The sequence below is a fragment of the Gopherus evgoodei genome, chromosome 1 (genome assembly GCF_007399415.2).
Source record: "Gopherus evgoodei ecotype Sinaloan lineage chromosome 1, rGopEvg1_v1.p, whole genome shotgun sequence".
Classification (NCBI taxonomy): domain Eukaryota; kingdom Metazoa; phylum Chordata; order Testudines; family Testudinidae; genus Gopherus; species Gopherus evgoodei.
This window is the reverse complement of record NC_044322.1, coordinates 368,722,142-368,736,564: the sequence shown is the minus strand read 5'-3', so window position 1 is coordinate 368,736,564 and position 14,423 is coordinate 368,722,142. Positions and strand designations below refer to the sequence as shown.

The 14,423-nt window shown below is 64.4% G+C and overlaps 1 protein-coding gene across 1 annotated transcript; it reads left to right on the top strand.

Moving 5' to 3' along the window:
- Positions 1–1,555: 1,555 nt before the first annotated feature.
- On the top strand, positions 1,556–14,388 carry CHKB (choline kinase beta). The gene is made up of 11 exons (XM_030540923.1): positions 1,556–1,737; positions 3,178–3,286; positions 6,273–6,386; positions 6,719–6,852; positions 7,358–7,462; positions 7,883–7,941; positions 8,163–8,250; positions 10,970–11,078; positions 12,281–12,387; positions 12,708–12,789; positions 14,186–14,388. Exons 1-11 carry the CDS (start codon positions 1,556–1,558, stop codon positions 14,240–14,242), a joined length of 1,146 nt encoding a protein of 381 aa, XP_030396783.1. The 3' UTR covers positions 14,243–14,388.
- The last annotated feature ends 35 nt before the right edge of the window (positions 14,389–14,423 follow it).

The window sequence follows — 14,423 nt, the reverse complement described above, 5'->3', positions numbered from 1 at the left end:
GGATGGGAATTGGGGTGCAGGAGGAGGGCTCAGGGCTGGGGTGCAGGAGGGGAGCTGGGGGTGCAGGAAGGGGGCTGGGGTGCAGGCTCAGGACTGGGGGTGCAGGAGGGGGGCTCAGGGGTGAGAGTTGGGATGCAGGCTCAGGGATGGGAATTGGGGTGCAGGAGGGGGGCTCAGGGCTGGGGTGCAGGAGGAGGGCTCAGGGCTGGGGTGCAGGAGGGGAGCTGGGGGTGCAGGAAGGGGGCTGGGGTGCAGGCTCAGGACTGGGGGTGCAGGAGGGGGGCTCAGGGGTGAGAGTTGGGATGCAGGCTCAGGGATGGGAATTGGGGTGCAGGAGGGGGCTCAGGACTGGGGGTGCAGGAGGGGGACTTGGGGTGGGGCTCAGGGCTGGGGGGCACCCAGGACGGGGGGTGCAGGGCTGGGGGCTCAGGGCTGGGGGGCAGGAGGGGGGGCTCAGGGCTGGGGGGGGTAGGGTGCAGGCTCTGGATTAGGGGCTCAGGGCTTGGGACTGGGGGCTCAGGGCGGGGGGGCTCAGGGAGCAGGCGGGGGGCTCAGGGCTGGGGGGCAGGAGGGGGGGCTCAGGGCTGGGGGGGGTAGGGTGCAGGCTCTGGATTAGGGGCTCAGGGCTGGGGACTGGGGGCTCAGGGCGGGGGGGCTCAGGGAGCAGGCGGGGGGCTCAGGGCGGGGGGGCAGGAGGGGGCTCAGGGCTGGGGGGGTAGGGTGCAGGCTCTGGATTAGGGGCTCAGGGCTGGGGGGGCAGGAGGGGGGGGCTCAGGGCTGGGTGAACGGCCCGGACCCCCCCGCGCGCGCACCCCGGAGTCGCGCAGCTTGAGGCGGCCGCGCGGCGCGCGCAGGAAGGTGTCGGTCTGGGTCAGCGCGCGGCCCGCGCCCCCGCTGAGCTGCTCGGCGACGCGCTCCGCGCGCGCCAGGTCCCGCGCGCGCGCCTTGAGCTCCACGTTCCGCGGCATCCTGCGGCTCCCCGCCCCGCCCCGCCCCGCCCGCTGCCCATTGGCTGGAGCACCCACGCGTCCCGCCCACTGGTCTGGCGGCCTCAGCTACGGTACTTAGGTCCTGACTGGCTGCCACTGCCAAAGGCTCCGCGACGATTGGCTGATTCAGGCTTCCCCTGCCGGCCCCGTCTCGCCAATCACAATGGTGAGTCCGCGAGCCTCGCCGACACTAGACCAATCGGACCTCCAGCAGCGCCGTGAGGAGAAGGCGCTGATTGGCGGAACGTGAGACAACGTAGGAAACAAACAGCGCGTCGATTGGCGCAGGCCTGCCGGAATGGGCGACGATTGGCGGAAACCGGCGGGAGCAGGCGGTGATTGGCCGGGGCCGGCGGCGATTAGTCGGGGCCGGCGACGATTGGTGGAGGCCGACAGGGGCGGGCGGTGATTGGCTGGAGCTGGCGGAGATTGGCCGGGGCCGCCGGGGGGCTGGCGGCGATTGGTCAGGGCCGGCGGCGATTGGTGGAAGCCGACGGGGGCGGGCGGTGATTGGCGGAGACCGGCGAGGGCGGGCGGTGATTGGCCGGCCCGGCGGCAAGCAGGTGATGGAGGCAGAGGAGCCCGGCGCGCGGTGCCCGGGCGATGGCGAGTGCGCGGCTCCCGGCTCCCCTCGCGGCGCCGCTGTGCCCGCGCGCACCCGGCTCCGCGCCTTCCTGTGGTGCCGCGAGTTCCTGGCCGGCTCCTGGAAGCTGATCGGGCCCGAGGAGTTCGGTGTCAGCCCGGTCAGGTACCGGCCGGGGCGGGGCTGGTGGGAGCGGACCGGGCCGGGCCGGGCCGGGCCGGGCGGGGCGGGGCTGGTGGGAGCGGACCGGACCGGGGCTGGTGGGAGCGGAGCGGGCCGGGCGGGGCGGGGCTGGTGGGAGCGGAGCGGAGCGGACCGGGCGGGGCGGGGCTGGTGGGAGCGGAGCGGACCGGGCCGGGCGGGGCGGGGCGGGGCTGGTGGGAGCGGAGCGGACCGGGCGGGGCGGGGCGGGGCTGGTGGGGGCGGAGCGGACCGGGCGGGGCGGGGCTGGTGGGAGCGGAGCGGACCGGGCGGGGCGGGGCGGGGCTGGTGGGGGCGGAGCGGACCGGGCGGGGCGGGGCGGGGCTGGTGGGAGCGGAGCGGACCGGGCCGGGCCGGGCGGGGCGGGGGCGGGCTGGTGGGAGCGGAGCGGACCGGGCCGGGCGGGGCGGGGCGGGGGCTGGTGGGAGTGGAGCGGAGCGGACCGGGCGGGGCGGGGCGGGGCTGGTGGGGCGGCGCGGAGGGCCGGGCGGGGCGGGGCGGGGCTGGTGGGAGCGGAGCGGACCGGGCCGGGCGGGGCGGGGCTGGTGGGAGCGGAGCGGAGCGGACCGGGCGGGGCGGGGCTGGTGGGAGCGGAGCGGAGCGGACCGGGCGGGGCGGGGCTGGTGGGGGCGGAGCGGACCGGCCGGGGCGGGGCTGGTGGGAGCGGAGCGGACCGGCCGGGGCGGGGCGGGGCTGGTGGGAGCGGAGCGGACCGGGCCGGGCCGGGCGGGGCGGGGCTGGTGGGAGTGGAGCGGAGCGGACCGGGCGGGGCGGGGCGGGGCTGGTGGGAACGGGCCGGGATCGATCCTCGTGCCCGCGCCGCGGTGCCGTCGTTAGGGTTCCGGGTTAACGGTCCCGCTCTGCGGCCGGTCGGGCCGGCGGGTCTCGTGCGGCCGGAGGGCCCCGGGGGTGGGGGTGCACTCGGCTCACGGGACCCCCAGCTTGGGCCCTTCGTCTCAGCGCCAGCCCAGCCCGGCCCGGCCGCCCACGGCGCAGGGCGGCTCCTGCTAGAGGCCAGTGGGGCCCGCTGCTGCCCCCGCCGCCTAGCAGCGGCTCCTCCCCGTGCGCGGCGCTGTACGGCTCACGCCCCGGGGTGGGGCGCCGCCAGGCCGCGGGGCAGAGCCGGGCCTGGGCCGGAGGGGGGGGCCCGGGCCCGAGCTGTGGGGCAGGCCCAGGGCCCGAGCTGTGGGGCAGGCCCAGGGCCATGCTGTAGTTCCCAGTAGGCTGCCTGTGCCCGTGCGGGTGTGGGAGCCTGGGGCCCCTGGGCCGGGCCGTGCTCGGGGACTGCTGGGACCCGCTTGTGCGGGCTCCGGCTGAAATTGCCTGGGGGGATCCGCAAGGCTTCCGGGCTGGGCCCCGTGCTCCTGCCCTGGCCTCTGATCTGGGCTCTGCTCCCCTTGGCAGTGGGGGGCTCAGTAACCTGCTGTACAAGTGCAGCCTCCCGGACCACGTCCTGAGCGTGGGCGATGAGCCTCGGCAGGTGCTGCTGCGCGTCTACGGGGCCATTCTGCAGGTGAGCCCCCACCAAACCGCGTCCTGCGCCGTGTTCGGCTGGGGCCAGCGTGTGCGGGAGCTGGCCCGACCCGCCTGAGCTGGTCAGCCCAGCGACAGGCTCCATGCAAGCCACCGGGGCCAGCGGGGGGGGGGCTGAAATCCACCCCGCCCCCAGGTGAGGCCAGGGCCTAGGCCAGCGCTGCCCCCTCCTAGGCGGGGCCAGTGCCCTGTAGTCCTCACCCGCAGCCCGCTGCTTTCCCAGCCCTGCCCTCTGCCTCTCTGCCAGTGCCCCATGGTCCCCACCCGCACCCCCTGCTATCCTTGACCTGCCCCCTGCCACTCTGCCAGTGCCCCATGGTCCCCACCCGCACCCCCTGCTATCCCTGCCCTGCCTCCTCCCATTCTGCCATTGCCCCTCACCCTCAGCCCCTCTGCTATCCCTGCCCCCTCCCACTCTGCCAGTGCCCCATGGTCCCCACCCACACCTCCCTGCTATCCCTGCCCTGCCCCCTCCCACTCTGCCATTGCCCCTCACCCGCAGCCTGCTGCTTTCCCAGCCCTGCTCCCTGCCACTCTGCCAGTGCCCCATGGTCCCCACCCACAGCCCCTGCTATCCTTGACCTGCCCCCTCCCACTCTGCCAGTGCCCCATGGTCCCCACCCGCACCCCCTGCTATCCTTGACCTGCCCTCTGCCATTGCCCCTCACCCGCAGCCCCCTGCTATCCCAGCCCTGCCCCCTCCCACTCTGCCAGTGCCCCATGGTCCCCACCCGCACCCCCTGCTATCCTTGACCTGCCCCCTCCCACTCTGCCAGTGCCCCATGGTCCCCACCCACAGCCCCCTGCTATCCTTGACCTGCCCCCTGCCACTCTGCCATTGCCCCTCACCCGCAGCCCGCTGCTTTCCCAGCCCTGCCACTCTGCCATTGCCCCATGGTCCCCACCCGCACCCCCTGCTATCCTTGACCTGCCCCTTCCCACTCTGCCATTGCCCCTCACCCGCAGCCCCCTGCTATCCCAGCCCTGCCCCCTCCCACTCTGCCAGTGCCCCATGGTCCGCAGCCCACTGCTTTCCCAGCCCTGCCCCCTGCCATTCTGCCATTGCCCCTCACCCGCAGCCCCCTGCTTTCCCAGCCCTACCCCCTCCCACTCTGCCATTGCCCCTCACCCGCACCCCCTGCTATCCCAGCCCTGCCCCCTGCCATTCTGCCAGTGCCCCATGGTCCCCACCCGCAGCCCCTGCTATCCTTGACCTGCCCCCTCCCATTCTGCCATTGCCCCTCACCCGCAGTCCCCTGCTTTCCCAGCCCTACCCCCTCCCACTCTGCCAGTGCCCCATGGTCCCCACCCGCACCCCCTGCTATCCTTGACCTGCCCCCTGCCACTCTGCCAGTGCCCCATGGTCCCCACCCGCACCCCCTGCTATCCTTGACCTGCCCCCTCCCACTCTGCCAGTGCCCCATGGTCCCCACCCGCACCCCCTGCTATCCTTGACCTGCCCCCTCCCATTCTGCCAGTGCCCCTCACCCGCAGCCCCTCTGCTATCCCAGTCCTGCCCCCTCCCGCTCTGCCATTGCCTCTCATTTCTCACCCGCAGCCCCTCTGCTATCCCAGTCCTGCCCCCTCCCGCTCTGCCATTGCCTCTCATTTCTCACCCGCAGCCCCCTGCTATCCCAGTCCTGCCCCCTCCTGCTCTGCCATTGCCCCTCACCCGCAGCCCCTCTGCTATCCCAGCCCTGTCCCCTCCCCCTCTGCCATTGCCTGTCACCTGCAGCCCCTCTGCTATCCCAGCCCTGTCCCCTCCCCCTCTGCCATTGCCTGTCACCTGCAGCCCCTCTGCTATCCCAGCCCTGCCCTCTCCCACTCTGCTAGTGCCCCATGGTCCCCACTCGCACCTCCCTGCTATCCCTGCCCTGCCCCCTCCCACTCTGCCAGTGCCACATGGTCCCCACCCACACCTCCCTGCTATCCCTGCCCTGCTCCTTCCCACTCTGCCAGTGCCCCATGGTCCCCACCCACACCTCCCTGCTATCCTTGCCTTGCCCTCTCCCAGGGGTCAGTGCCCTGTAGTCCCCACCCACAATCCCCTGCTATCCCAGCCCTGCCATTGCTTCATAGTCTCCACCCACAGCCCCCTGCTATCCCAGTCCTGCTCCCTCCCACTCTGCCATTGCCCCTCACCCGCAGCCCCTCTGCTATCCCAGCCCTGCCCCCTCCCACTCTACCATTGCCTCTCATTTCTCACCCGCAGCCCCCTGCTATCCGAGCCTTGCCTCCAGCTCTGCCATTGCCCCGTAGTCCCCACCCACAGCACCCTGCTATCCTAGCCCTACCAGTACCCCTCGCTCCTAACCTGCAGCCCCTCTGCTATCCCAGCTTTGCACCCCAATCCCCACCTGCGGCTCCTTGCTATCCCAGTCCTGCCGCCCAGCTCTGCCAGTGCCCTCTAGTCCCCACCCGCAGCCCCTTTGCCATCCCAGCCCTGCCCCCTCCCAGCCCTGCCAGTGCCCCTCACTCCCAACCCGCAGCCCCTCGGCTATCCCAGCCCTGCAGCATCCTCCGGGCTAGAGAAATGCCTCTGTCCAGCTTGCTGCTGCTGGATGCTGATTCCTGGGAGCTTTTTGCATGGGCCAGTGAAGGGTTCACGGCTGGGGGGGGATTAATGCTGTTCCCCCTTCTCTGGTGGGGGTTCCTGAGGACTGTGCATTGGGGTGGATTGTGGGTTTGCTGCCTTCCCACCCTGGCATCAAGCAGCGTCTGGGGGTCATTCCCCCCCTATTATGCAGGGTTGGGAGGTTCCCAGGGTCACCACCTCCCCCTCTGGGGATTGTGCAGCATTGGGGAGTCCCAGGGTCCACCCCCCCAGGATTGTGCAGGGTTGGGGAGTCCCAGAGTCAGCTCGCCCTCGGATTGTGCAGGGTGTGGGGATCTCGGGGTCACGGCCCCTCCCCCGGCTGCGCAGGTTTGGGGGTGGGTGCTCCTCACTCATGCCGCTGTCTCTGCAGGGCGTGGACTCGCTGGTTCTGGAGAGCGTGATGTTTGCCATCCTGGCAGAGCGGGCCCTGGGGCCACGGCTCTATGGGGTCTTTCCCCAGGGGCGCCTGGAGCAGTACATTCCGGTATGGGCCTCGCTGGGCGGCCTACCCTCTGTCCTTCCCCCACGCAGGACCCCTGGCCCCCAACGGGCTGGCCAGAGACCTTCCTGCCTGACTTCAAGGGCTGATGAGGCCCAAATGGCTGCCGCACGGGGCAGGTGCCTGGCGGTGCCCTGGCTCTGTGCCCATCCCGGCTGGCTTGGCTCAGACCTGTGGGTTCCCGGGGGCGCTGAGCGGACCTGTCCTTCCCCCAACACTGGAGGTTCCAACCCAGGCCAAGCAAGCCCTGGGCTCCCTGCTGCCCGCGTCCCATTCCCTGCAGACCAGGCTATCTCATGCCTGCCGTGTCCCCCCAGAGCCGGCGTCTGCGCACGGAGGACCTGCAGGACCCCGACATCTCCAGGGAGATTGCGATGAAGATGTCCCGCTTCCACGGCATGGTGATGCCCTTCAACAAGGAGCCCAAGTGGCTGTTTGGGACCATGGAACGGTAACCCCTTCCCTAGCACTGCTCCGGGGTTCTCTGGCCTGCAGGCTGGGTCGTCCCGGCTGGCCCTCTGAGCACCAGCTGCGTCCCCCCAGGGGGCCCTTCCCTTGCAGGAGTGGGGGCCTAGAGTGTGGCTGGCAAGGAGTCACCCCCCATCACTTTGCAGTAATAGCCTGGAGGGGAGCACCCCTCGATGCAGTGCTATGGGACCAGGAGAGAGAATAATGGGCCTTGTCTTATGGTGAGTGGAGGGGCCCCTCCCCATCTCACTGCTGGGGTGGGGAACTGGGTGGGGGATGTCTCCTCACTTCTCCCAGGGGAGGCCAGTGGGGGGTCTCATGGAGAGGAGTGAGTGTTGGGGGAGTCCCCATCTCACTGCTCCCGGAGGAAGGAGGTGGGAGGGGTCTCCCCTGCTCCCAGAGGCTGGGGTGCGGGGGTTTCCCTTGCTCCCAGGGGACGAGGGCTGGGGGGCCTTGCCCTGTGAAGGTGACAGGACCCTGTGCTCCAGGTACCTGAAGCAGATTGCCGAGCTCACCTTCCCCCAGGAAGCCCAGTGGAAGAAGTTCAACCAGCTCAAAGCCTATAACCTGCAGCAGGAAATGGGGAGCCTCAGGTGAGCCCAGGGCCCAAGGGGCTGCCATAGCCATGTGGGGGTGGGGGAGGGCAAACTGCTGTTGGGGCTGCCTGGAAAGGTCCCCCCCCAGCCCTCTAGGGGTGCCTCTCACTGCTGGTTCCCCCAGCTGTGCACTGCAGCAGGCCCATGGGCCCATCCCCCGTCGCCCATCCTGCTCCGGTTCCACGGCGGGTGGGCACTGGCTTCCCTCCCTCTTCCCGCGGGTGGGCTCTGGCTCCTCTGCCCAGAGGTGGGTGGGTCTCTGCCTGGCACCGCTGAGCACAGCGGGTGGCAGAAGCTAGCAGCATCAGAGCTGCTCTTCTTGGGGCTCCCCGTCACAGCGCCCCGTGCTGGAGAGCCTAGGGGATTGGAAGAGATGAAGCGGGCTGTCTGCTGACGTCTCTCTCCGCTCAATTCCAGGGAGCTGCTGGAGTCCACACCCTCCCCTGTGGTCTTCTGCCACAATGACGTGCAGGAAGGTGAGTGGCAGGGGGGTGAGATGCCCCTGTTAGCGGTCGGTACAGCGCTGCTCTTCTCTGGGGTCAGGTCAGGGGGACCTCGCTGGCCTAGGCACAGCATGCCCCAGGGAGCAGCCTAAGCTCTGCCCGGGGACTAACCTGCTTCAGCCCCAGGCCAGGGCTATGTGGGACCTGAGGGGCTCCCCAAGGCAGACGTTCTCACCTGGCCTTTCCCTTCCCAGGGAACATCCTGCTGCTGGCTGGGCGTGAGTCACATCCCACTGACAAGCTGATGCTGATTGACTTTGAATACAGCAGCTACAACTACAGGTGGGTGATGGGAGGCAGGGTAGGTGTGCCTAAACTGGCATGTATAGGGTCTCCACTGCCCAGCCCGGTGCTCTCCCTGGGCTGTGTCGCCCACGTGGGGCTGTCAGGCCGGCTCTGCGGACGGCTGCCCGGCCTGGTGCTCTCCCGGGGCCATGCAACCTACACAGGTGTGACGGTGCTGCCCGTGGGAGCCAGCTGAGGTCACTCAATCAGGTTGAATTGCAAACAGAACGGGGCAGACAAATCCCAAATGCTGGTGGATATTCCAAGACTTAGATTTACCAACCAGCACAAAACAGCTTCTGTAGTACTTCACTGGTTACTCAGAAGTTCAAACAACGCAGTTCCCTTAAAGTGCCCAGCCTCAGGCCTCCGTCCAGACACACATGTCAAACATATGATGACAAATTCTGAAAATCTTATCTCATCATAAGAATTTAACAACGGGCGTACTGGGTCAGACCAAAGGTCCATCTAGCCCAGTATCTGTCTACCGCCAGTGGCCAATGCCAGGTGCCCCATAGGGAGTGAACCTAACAGTGATCAAGTAATCTCTCTCCTGCCATCCATCTCCATCCTCTGACAAACAGGCTAGGGACACTATTCCTTACCCAGCCTGACTAATAACCATTTATGGACTTCAACACCATGAATTTGTCCAGTTCTCTTTTAAATGCTGTTATAGTCCTCGCCTTCACAACCTCCTCAGGCAAGGAGTTCCACAAGTTGACTGTGCACTATGTGAAGAAGAACTTCCTTTTATTTGTTTTAAACCTGCTGCCTATTAATTTCATTTGGTGACCCCTAGTTCTTGTATTATGGGAATAAGTAAATAACTTTTCCTTATCCACTTTCTCCACATCACTCATGATTTTATATACCTCTATCATATCCCCCCTTAGTCTCCTTTTTTCCAAGCTGAAAAGTCCTAGCCTCTTTAATCTTCCCTCATATGGGACCCTCTCCAAACCCCTAATCATTTTAGTTGCCCTTTTCTGAACCTTTTCTAGTGCCAGTATATCTTTTTTGAGGTGAGGAGACCACATCTGTACACAGTATTCGAGAAGTGGGCGTACCATGGATTTACATAAGGGCAATAAGATACTCTCAGTCTTATTCTCTATCCCCTTTTTAATGATTCCTAACATCCTGTTTGCTTTTTTGACTGCCTCTGCACACTGTGTGGACATCTTCAGAGAACTGTCCATGATGACTCTAAGATCTTTTTCCTGACTCGTTGTAACTAAATTAGCCCCATCATATTGTATGTATAGTTGGGGTTATTTTTTCCAATGTACATTACTTTACATTTAGCCACATTACATTTCATTTGCCATTTTGTTGCCCAATCACTTAGTTTTGTGAGATCTTTTTCAAGTTCTTCACAGTCTGCTTTGGTCTAACTATCTTGAGCAGTTTAGTATCATCTGCAAACTTTTCCACCTCACTGTTTACCCCTTTCTCCAGATCATTTATGAATAAGTTGAATAGGATTGGTCCTAGGACTGACCCTTGGGGAACACCACTAATTACCCCTCTCCATTCTGAGAATTTACCATTTATTCCTACCCTTTGTTCCCGGTCTTTTAACCAGTTTTCAATCTATGAAAGGACCTTCTCTCTTATTCCATGACAATTTAATTTACGTAACAGCCTTTGGTAAGGGACCTTGTCAAAGGCTTTCTGGGAATCTAAGTACATATGTATGGAAATCATATAAAAGAAAAGGTTTTCCTGATCCCAAAGGACCAAGCCCCGGACCCAGGTCAAATGGTAACTTAGATCTTACCCAAAATACACGCTTAGAGCCAATTCTTGTTACCTAAACTAAAATTTATTAGAAAAGAAAAGAGAGAGAGAGAGTTGGTTAAAAGATCAATATACAGACAGACTTGAATTCAATTCTTGAGGTTCAGATACATAGTAGAGATGAGCTTATAGTTGCCAAAAGTCCTTTTAGAAATAGTCCCAAGGTTGTGGTCCAATGTCCATATTCAGGGTGACTCCAGTCAGTGACTGGGGATCTCAATTCTTGTGGCTTAAGGTTTCCCCCTCTTGAAACCCAAAGCAGATCTGAGATGAAGTAGGATCGTGTCCTAGCGTTCTTATACATTTCCAGCAGCCTTTTGGCCTGAGAAAACAATAGGCTTAACTCTCCTTCCAAACATCCTGGCAATTAGCGCAGGGGAAGTTATCTATTAAACAGTTCAGATACAGGTTACCCCAACCTTCACGGAGACATAGAGACAATAACACTATTTCACTCAAATATCTTCCTAAATGTTAATACTCCTTTTTTGATCTTTGAATCAGAGCTATAGCGGTAGACAAGACTTGTTTGCTTACATCCCAAGCCCTGAGCAAACACCTCCCCTTCTACCTCTAACAATGCCGACTTGCATTTCAAAGCTCTGCTCGTTTACATATCTTCCTAACAAGTGAAGTCGGCCCTGGGTCAGGTCAGTCTGGGAGGTAATTAACTCTTTCTGGCCCTGTCACCTTCAATGAAAGATTATATTACACTCATAATGTCACAATGGGGTTGTTTGGGCGGCTCTGGGGGTGGCTGCCCAGGCCATTGCTCCCTTGTCTGTGGGACCCATATGGGGCTATTGGAGCAGCTCTGCTGCGGTTGCCTGCTGGGGTGGGATCAGGGCCATGAGGAGGCTGGCACCCTGCAAGCATGGAAGCGCCTAACCCCCCCCCCCTCTTCCTGCAGGGGCTTTGACATTGGCAATCACTTCTGTGAGTGGGTGTACGACTACACCCACGACACGTGGCCCTACTACCAGGCCTCCATGGAGAACTACCCGACGCGCCAGCAGCAGGTAACCAAGCTGCCCAGCTAGGGGAGCCCCGGGGAGGGCAGGCGTGCAGTGAGTCCAATCCTTGCCAGGCTGCTGCCCTATGGGGCGAGGTGCTTGCGCTCTGGTTGGTGGGGCTGTAACTGTTGGGATTGTTGCTGGGTGTGTGGCCCTGTTCTGAGCCCCGTGCCCCAGGGAGCTCCGCCGCTCTTGGGGGATTTCTGCACCAAAACTTTGAATTCTGTGCAGAATATTGTAGAATTCTGCAAAATTTTGCATATTTTGTCAAAGTAACAGTATAATCATGCCAGTTTCAGTTATTTTGGTAATGGATTTCAAAATACCAGTCAGCAAGTGTGTCTGTAACAGTACAGAGAACACACAAGCTTCAGGAAACGTTTCTTGACAAATAAGTCCTCGCTAGGCCTGTTGATACAGACTTTTGAGTAATTCATTTCTACTCTAATACAGAACTGGATTCCTGCCCCCCCTCAGGGGCAGTGCAGAGGCTGTGGGGAGTCAGGGTAACAGAGGAGCTGAGAGAGTGGGAACGAGCCTGGGAATGAACCTGGTGGGTTGGTGGGTGTGGCTGGGAGAAGGTTTTGTGGGGGGGGAAATTGTTAGGGAGTTGGGGAGCCTCCCCCATGCAGGCTTTGGGTGACCCCTAGCCTCTCCCATTCAGCCAGGAACATCTGCCCCAATCCCCACATGAGCCTGCACGCTCCACTCAGCCACCCCTCTCCCCTCATCCCCTTGTGGCCCTGCACCCCACTCCCATTCAGCCCCTGGGTCAGTGCTGTCACCCCACTAGCCTTTCTGAACCCCAGTCTATGTGACCACTTGCACCCTGTGTGCCATGTGCTGACCCCCTCCCAATATCCCATGCCTCCTCACCTGGCCTCGCAGGCAGGGCGCTGTGAGGAATGCAGCCTCTCCACCTCCCTCTCCACGGCTGGCTGCTCCGCCCCGAGCCAGCTGCCCACTCTTCTGGGTCCACAACAGTCTCTGGTGCATAAAAGGTGAAATTGCAGCGCCTCCCGGGCAGAATCTATCATTCTGTGGGGGACATGAATTCTGTGCGCGTGCAGTGGTGCAGAATTCCCCCAGGAGTACCCAGCTCGCTCTGGGCAGGTAGGCAGAACCCTAGTTTCCGCATCCCCTGTACACCCCAGCTCCCCACCCTGCGTTCGGGGCCTGAGGCTGAGACTTGCTTGCCCTGCCTGCAGCTTCACTTCATCCGGCACTACCTGTGGGAGGACTCGGGGCGGCGCGGGGACACCACGCACGAGGAGCAGGCCCGCATTGAGGAGGAGATGCTCACTGAGATCAGCCGGTGAGCGAGTGACCGGGGGCAGCAAGGGGAGGCCCCTCCTGTTCCCCCACACGGAGCCGGTGCAGGAGGACCCCCACCCTGCTGCCCTCCTCAAGGACAGATCTGCTCTTTAAAGAGTCCTCCAGTGCAGTCAGGCATCTGTTGCAGGCTCCTTCTCCCAGCCTTGCTGCACAGCCTGCGGGTACCCGAGGGGCTCTGGAAGGGAAGCCAGGTGCCCTGGGGACTGGGGGGGCTGTGCAGGCTTGGGGTGGAGTCTGGGACATGGCGCAGTGGGGGGGGTCTATCCCAGCGTCTCCCCAATGGCTGATCTCTCCCCTCAGGTTTGCTCTGGCCTCTCACTTCTTTTGGGGCCTCTGGTCCATCCTGCAGGCGAAGATCTCTGCCATTGAATTCGGCTACCTGGTGAGCACAGGGCATGGGCAACTCTGCCCCTTGACTCCCACAGGGCACTGCCCAGGGCTGCCTGCTGAGACAGGGCACAGATCAGGGGGGCGGGGCCCAGCCCAGCAGCCTGGTTCGGTGTCTCGAGGGGCGTCTGTCCTAAGCTCTCCGTTTGCAGAGGACAGGAGGGACCTGCCCTGCTGAGCACCGTGGGTACCTGCTGCCTCCCTGTGCCAGGCCCTCAGTGCAGCTGCATGTGGGTCCTTGTGTTCTGGCTCTGCCCCCACGCCTGGGGGGGCTGCGTGGGGCGACTGGGATGCTCTGCCCCCACGCCTGGGGGCTCTACGGGGTCCCTGTTCTGGCCCTGCCCCCACGCTTGGGGGGTGTGTGTGGGGCGACTGGGCTCCCCTGCCCCCACGCCTGAGGGGGTCTGCAGGGTCTTTGTTCTGGCCCTGCCCCCACGCCTGGGGGGGCTGCGTGGGGCGACTGGGCTCCCCTGCCCCCACGCCGGAGGGGGTCTGCAGGGTCTCTGTTCTGGCCCTGCCCCCACGCCTGGGGGGGCTGCATGGGGCGACTGGACTTCCACGCCTGAGGGGGTCTGCAGGGTCTCTGTTCTGGCTCTACCCCCACGCCTGGGGGGGCTGTGTGGGGCGACTGGGCTTCCACACCTGAGGGGGTCTGCAGGGTCTCTGTTCTGGCTCTACCCCCACGCCTGGGGGGGCTGCGTGGGGCGACTGGGCTCCCCTGCCCCCACGCCTGAGGGGGTCTGCAGGGTCTCTGTTCTGGCCCTGCCCCCACGCCTGGGGGGGCTGCGTGGGGCGACTGGGCTCCCCTGCCCCCACGCCTGAGGGGGTCTGCAGGGTCTCTGTTCTGGCCCTGCCCCCACGCCTGGGGGGGCTGCGTGGGGCGACTGGGCTTCCACGCCTGAGGGGGTCTGCAGGGTCTCTGTTCTGGCTCTACCCCCACGCCTGGGGGGGCTGCGTGGGGCGACTGGGCTCCCCTGCCCCCACGCCTGAGGGGGTCTGCAGGGTCTCTGTTCTGGCTCTACCCCCACGCCTGGGGGGGCTGCGTGGGGCGACTGGGCTCCCCTGCCCCCACGCCTGAGGGGGTCTGCAGGGTCTCTGTTCTGGCCCTGCCCCCACGCCTGGAGGGGCTGCGTGGGGCGACTGGGCTCCTCTGCCCCCACGCCTGGGGGGCTCTACGGGGTCCCTGTTCTGGCCCTGCCCCCACACTTGGGGGGGTTGTGTGGGATGACTGGGCTCCCCTGCTGCCATGCCTGAGGGGGCTGCATGGGGTCCCTGTTCTGGCCTTGCCCCCATGCCTGGGGGGGCTGCGCGGGGTCCCTGGGTTCTCCTGCCCCCACACCAAGGGGGCTCTGGGGGTCCCTGCCCCAGCCTGACGCTCTCTCCCTGTGCAGGATTACGCGCTGTGTCGTTTCGAGGCCTACTTCCAGCAGAAGGCGCAGTGCCCGTGACCGGCCCGGCTCTGCCTGCCCTGCGCTCGCCTGCCTCTGGCCCCCGGGCTGGCTGTGCTGCAGACACGTGGGGCCTGGCCGGAGCAGCGCAGTGGCCCCTCCCCGCCAAGGGGACAGCAGCTGGCAAGGACCCCAAGGGACCAATGCCCCCAGACCAGCCTCCCTTGCCCCCTGGGGCGGG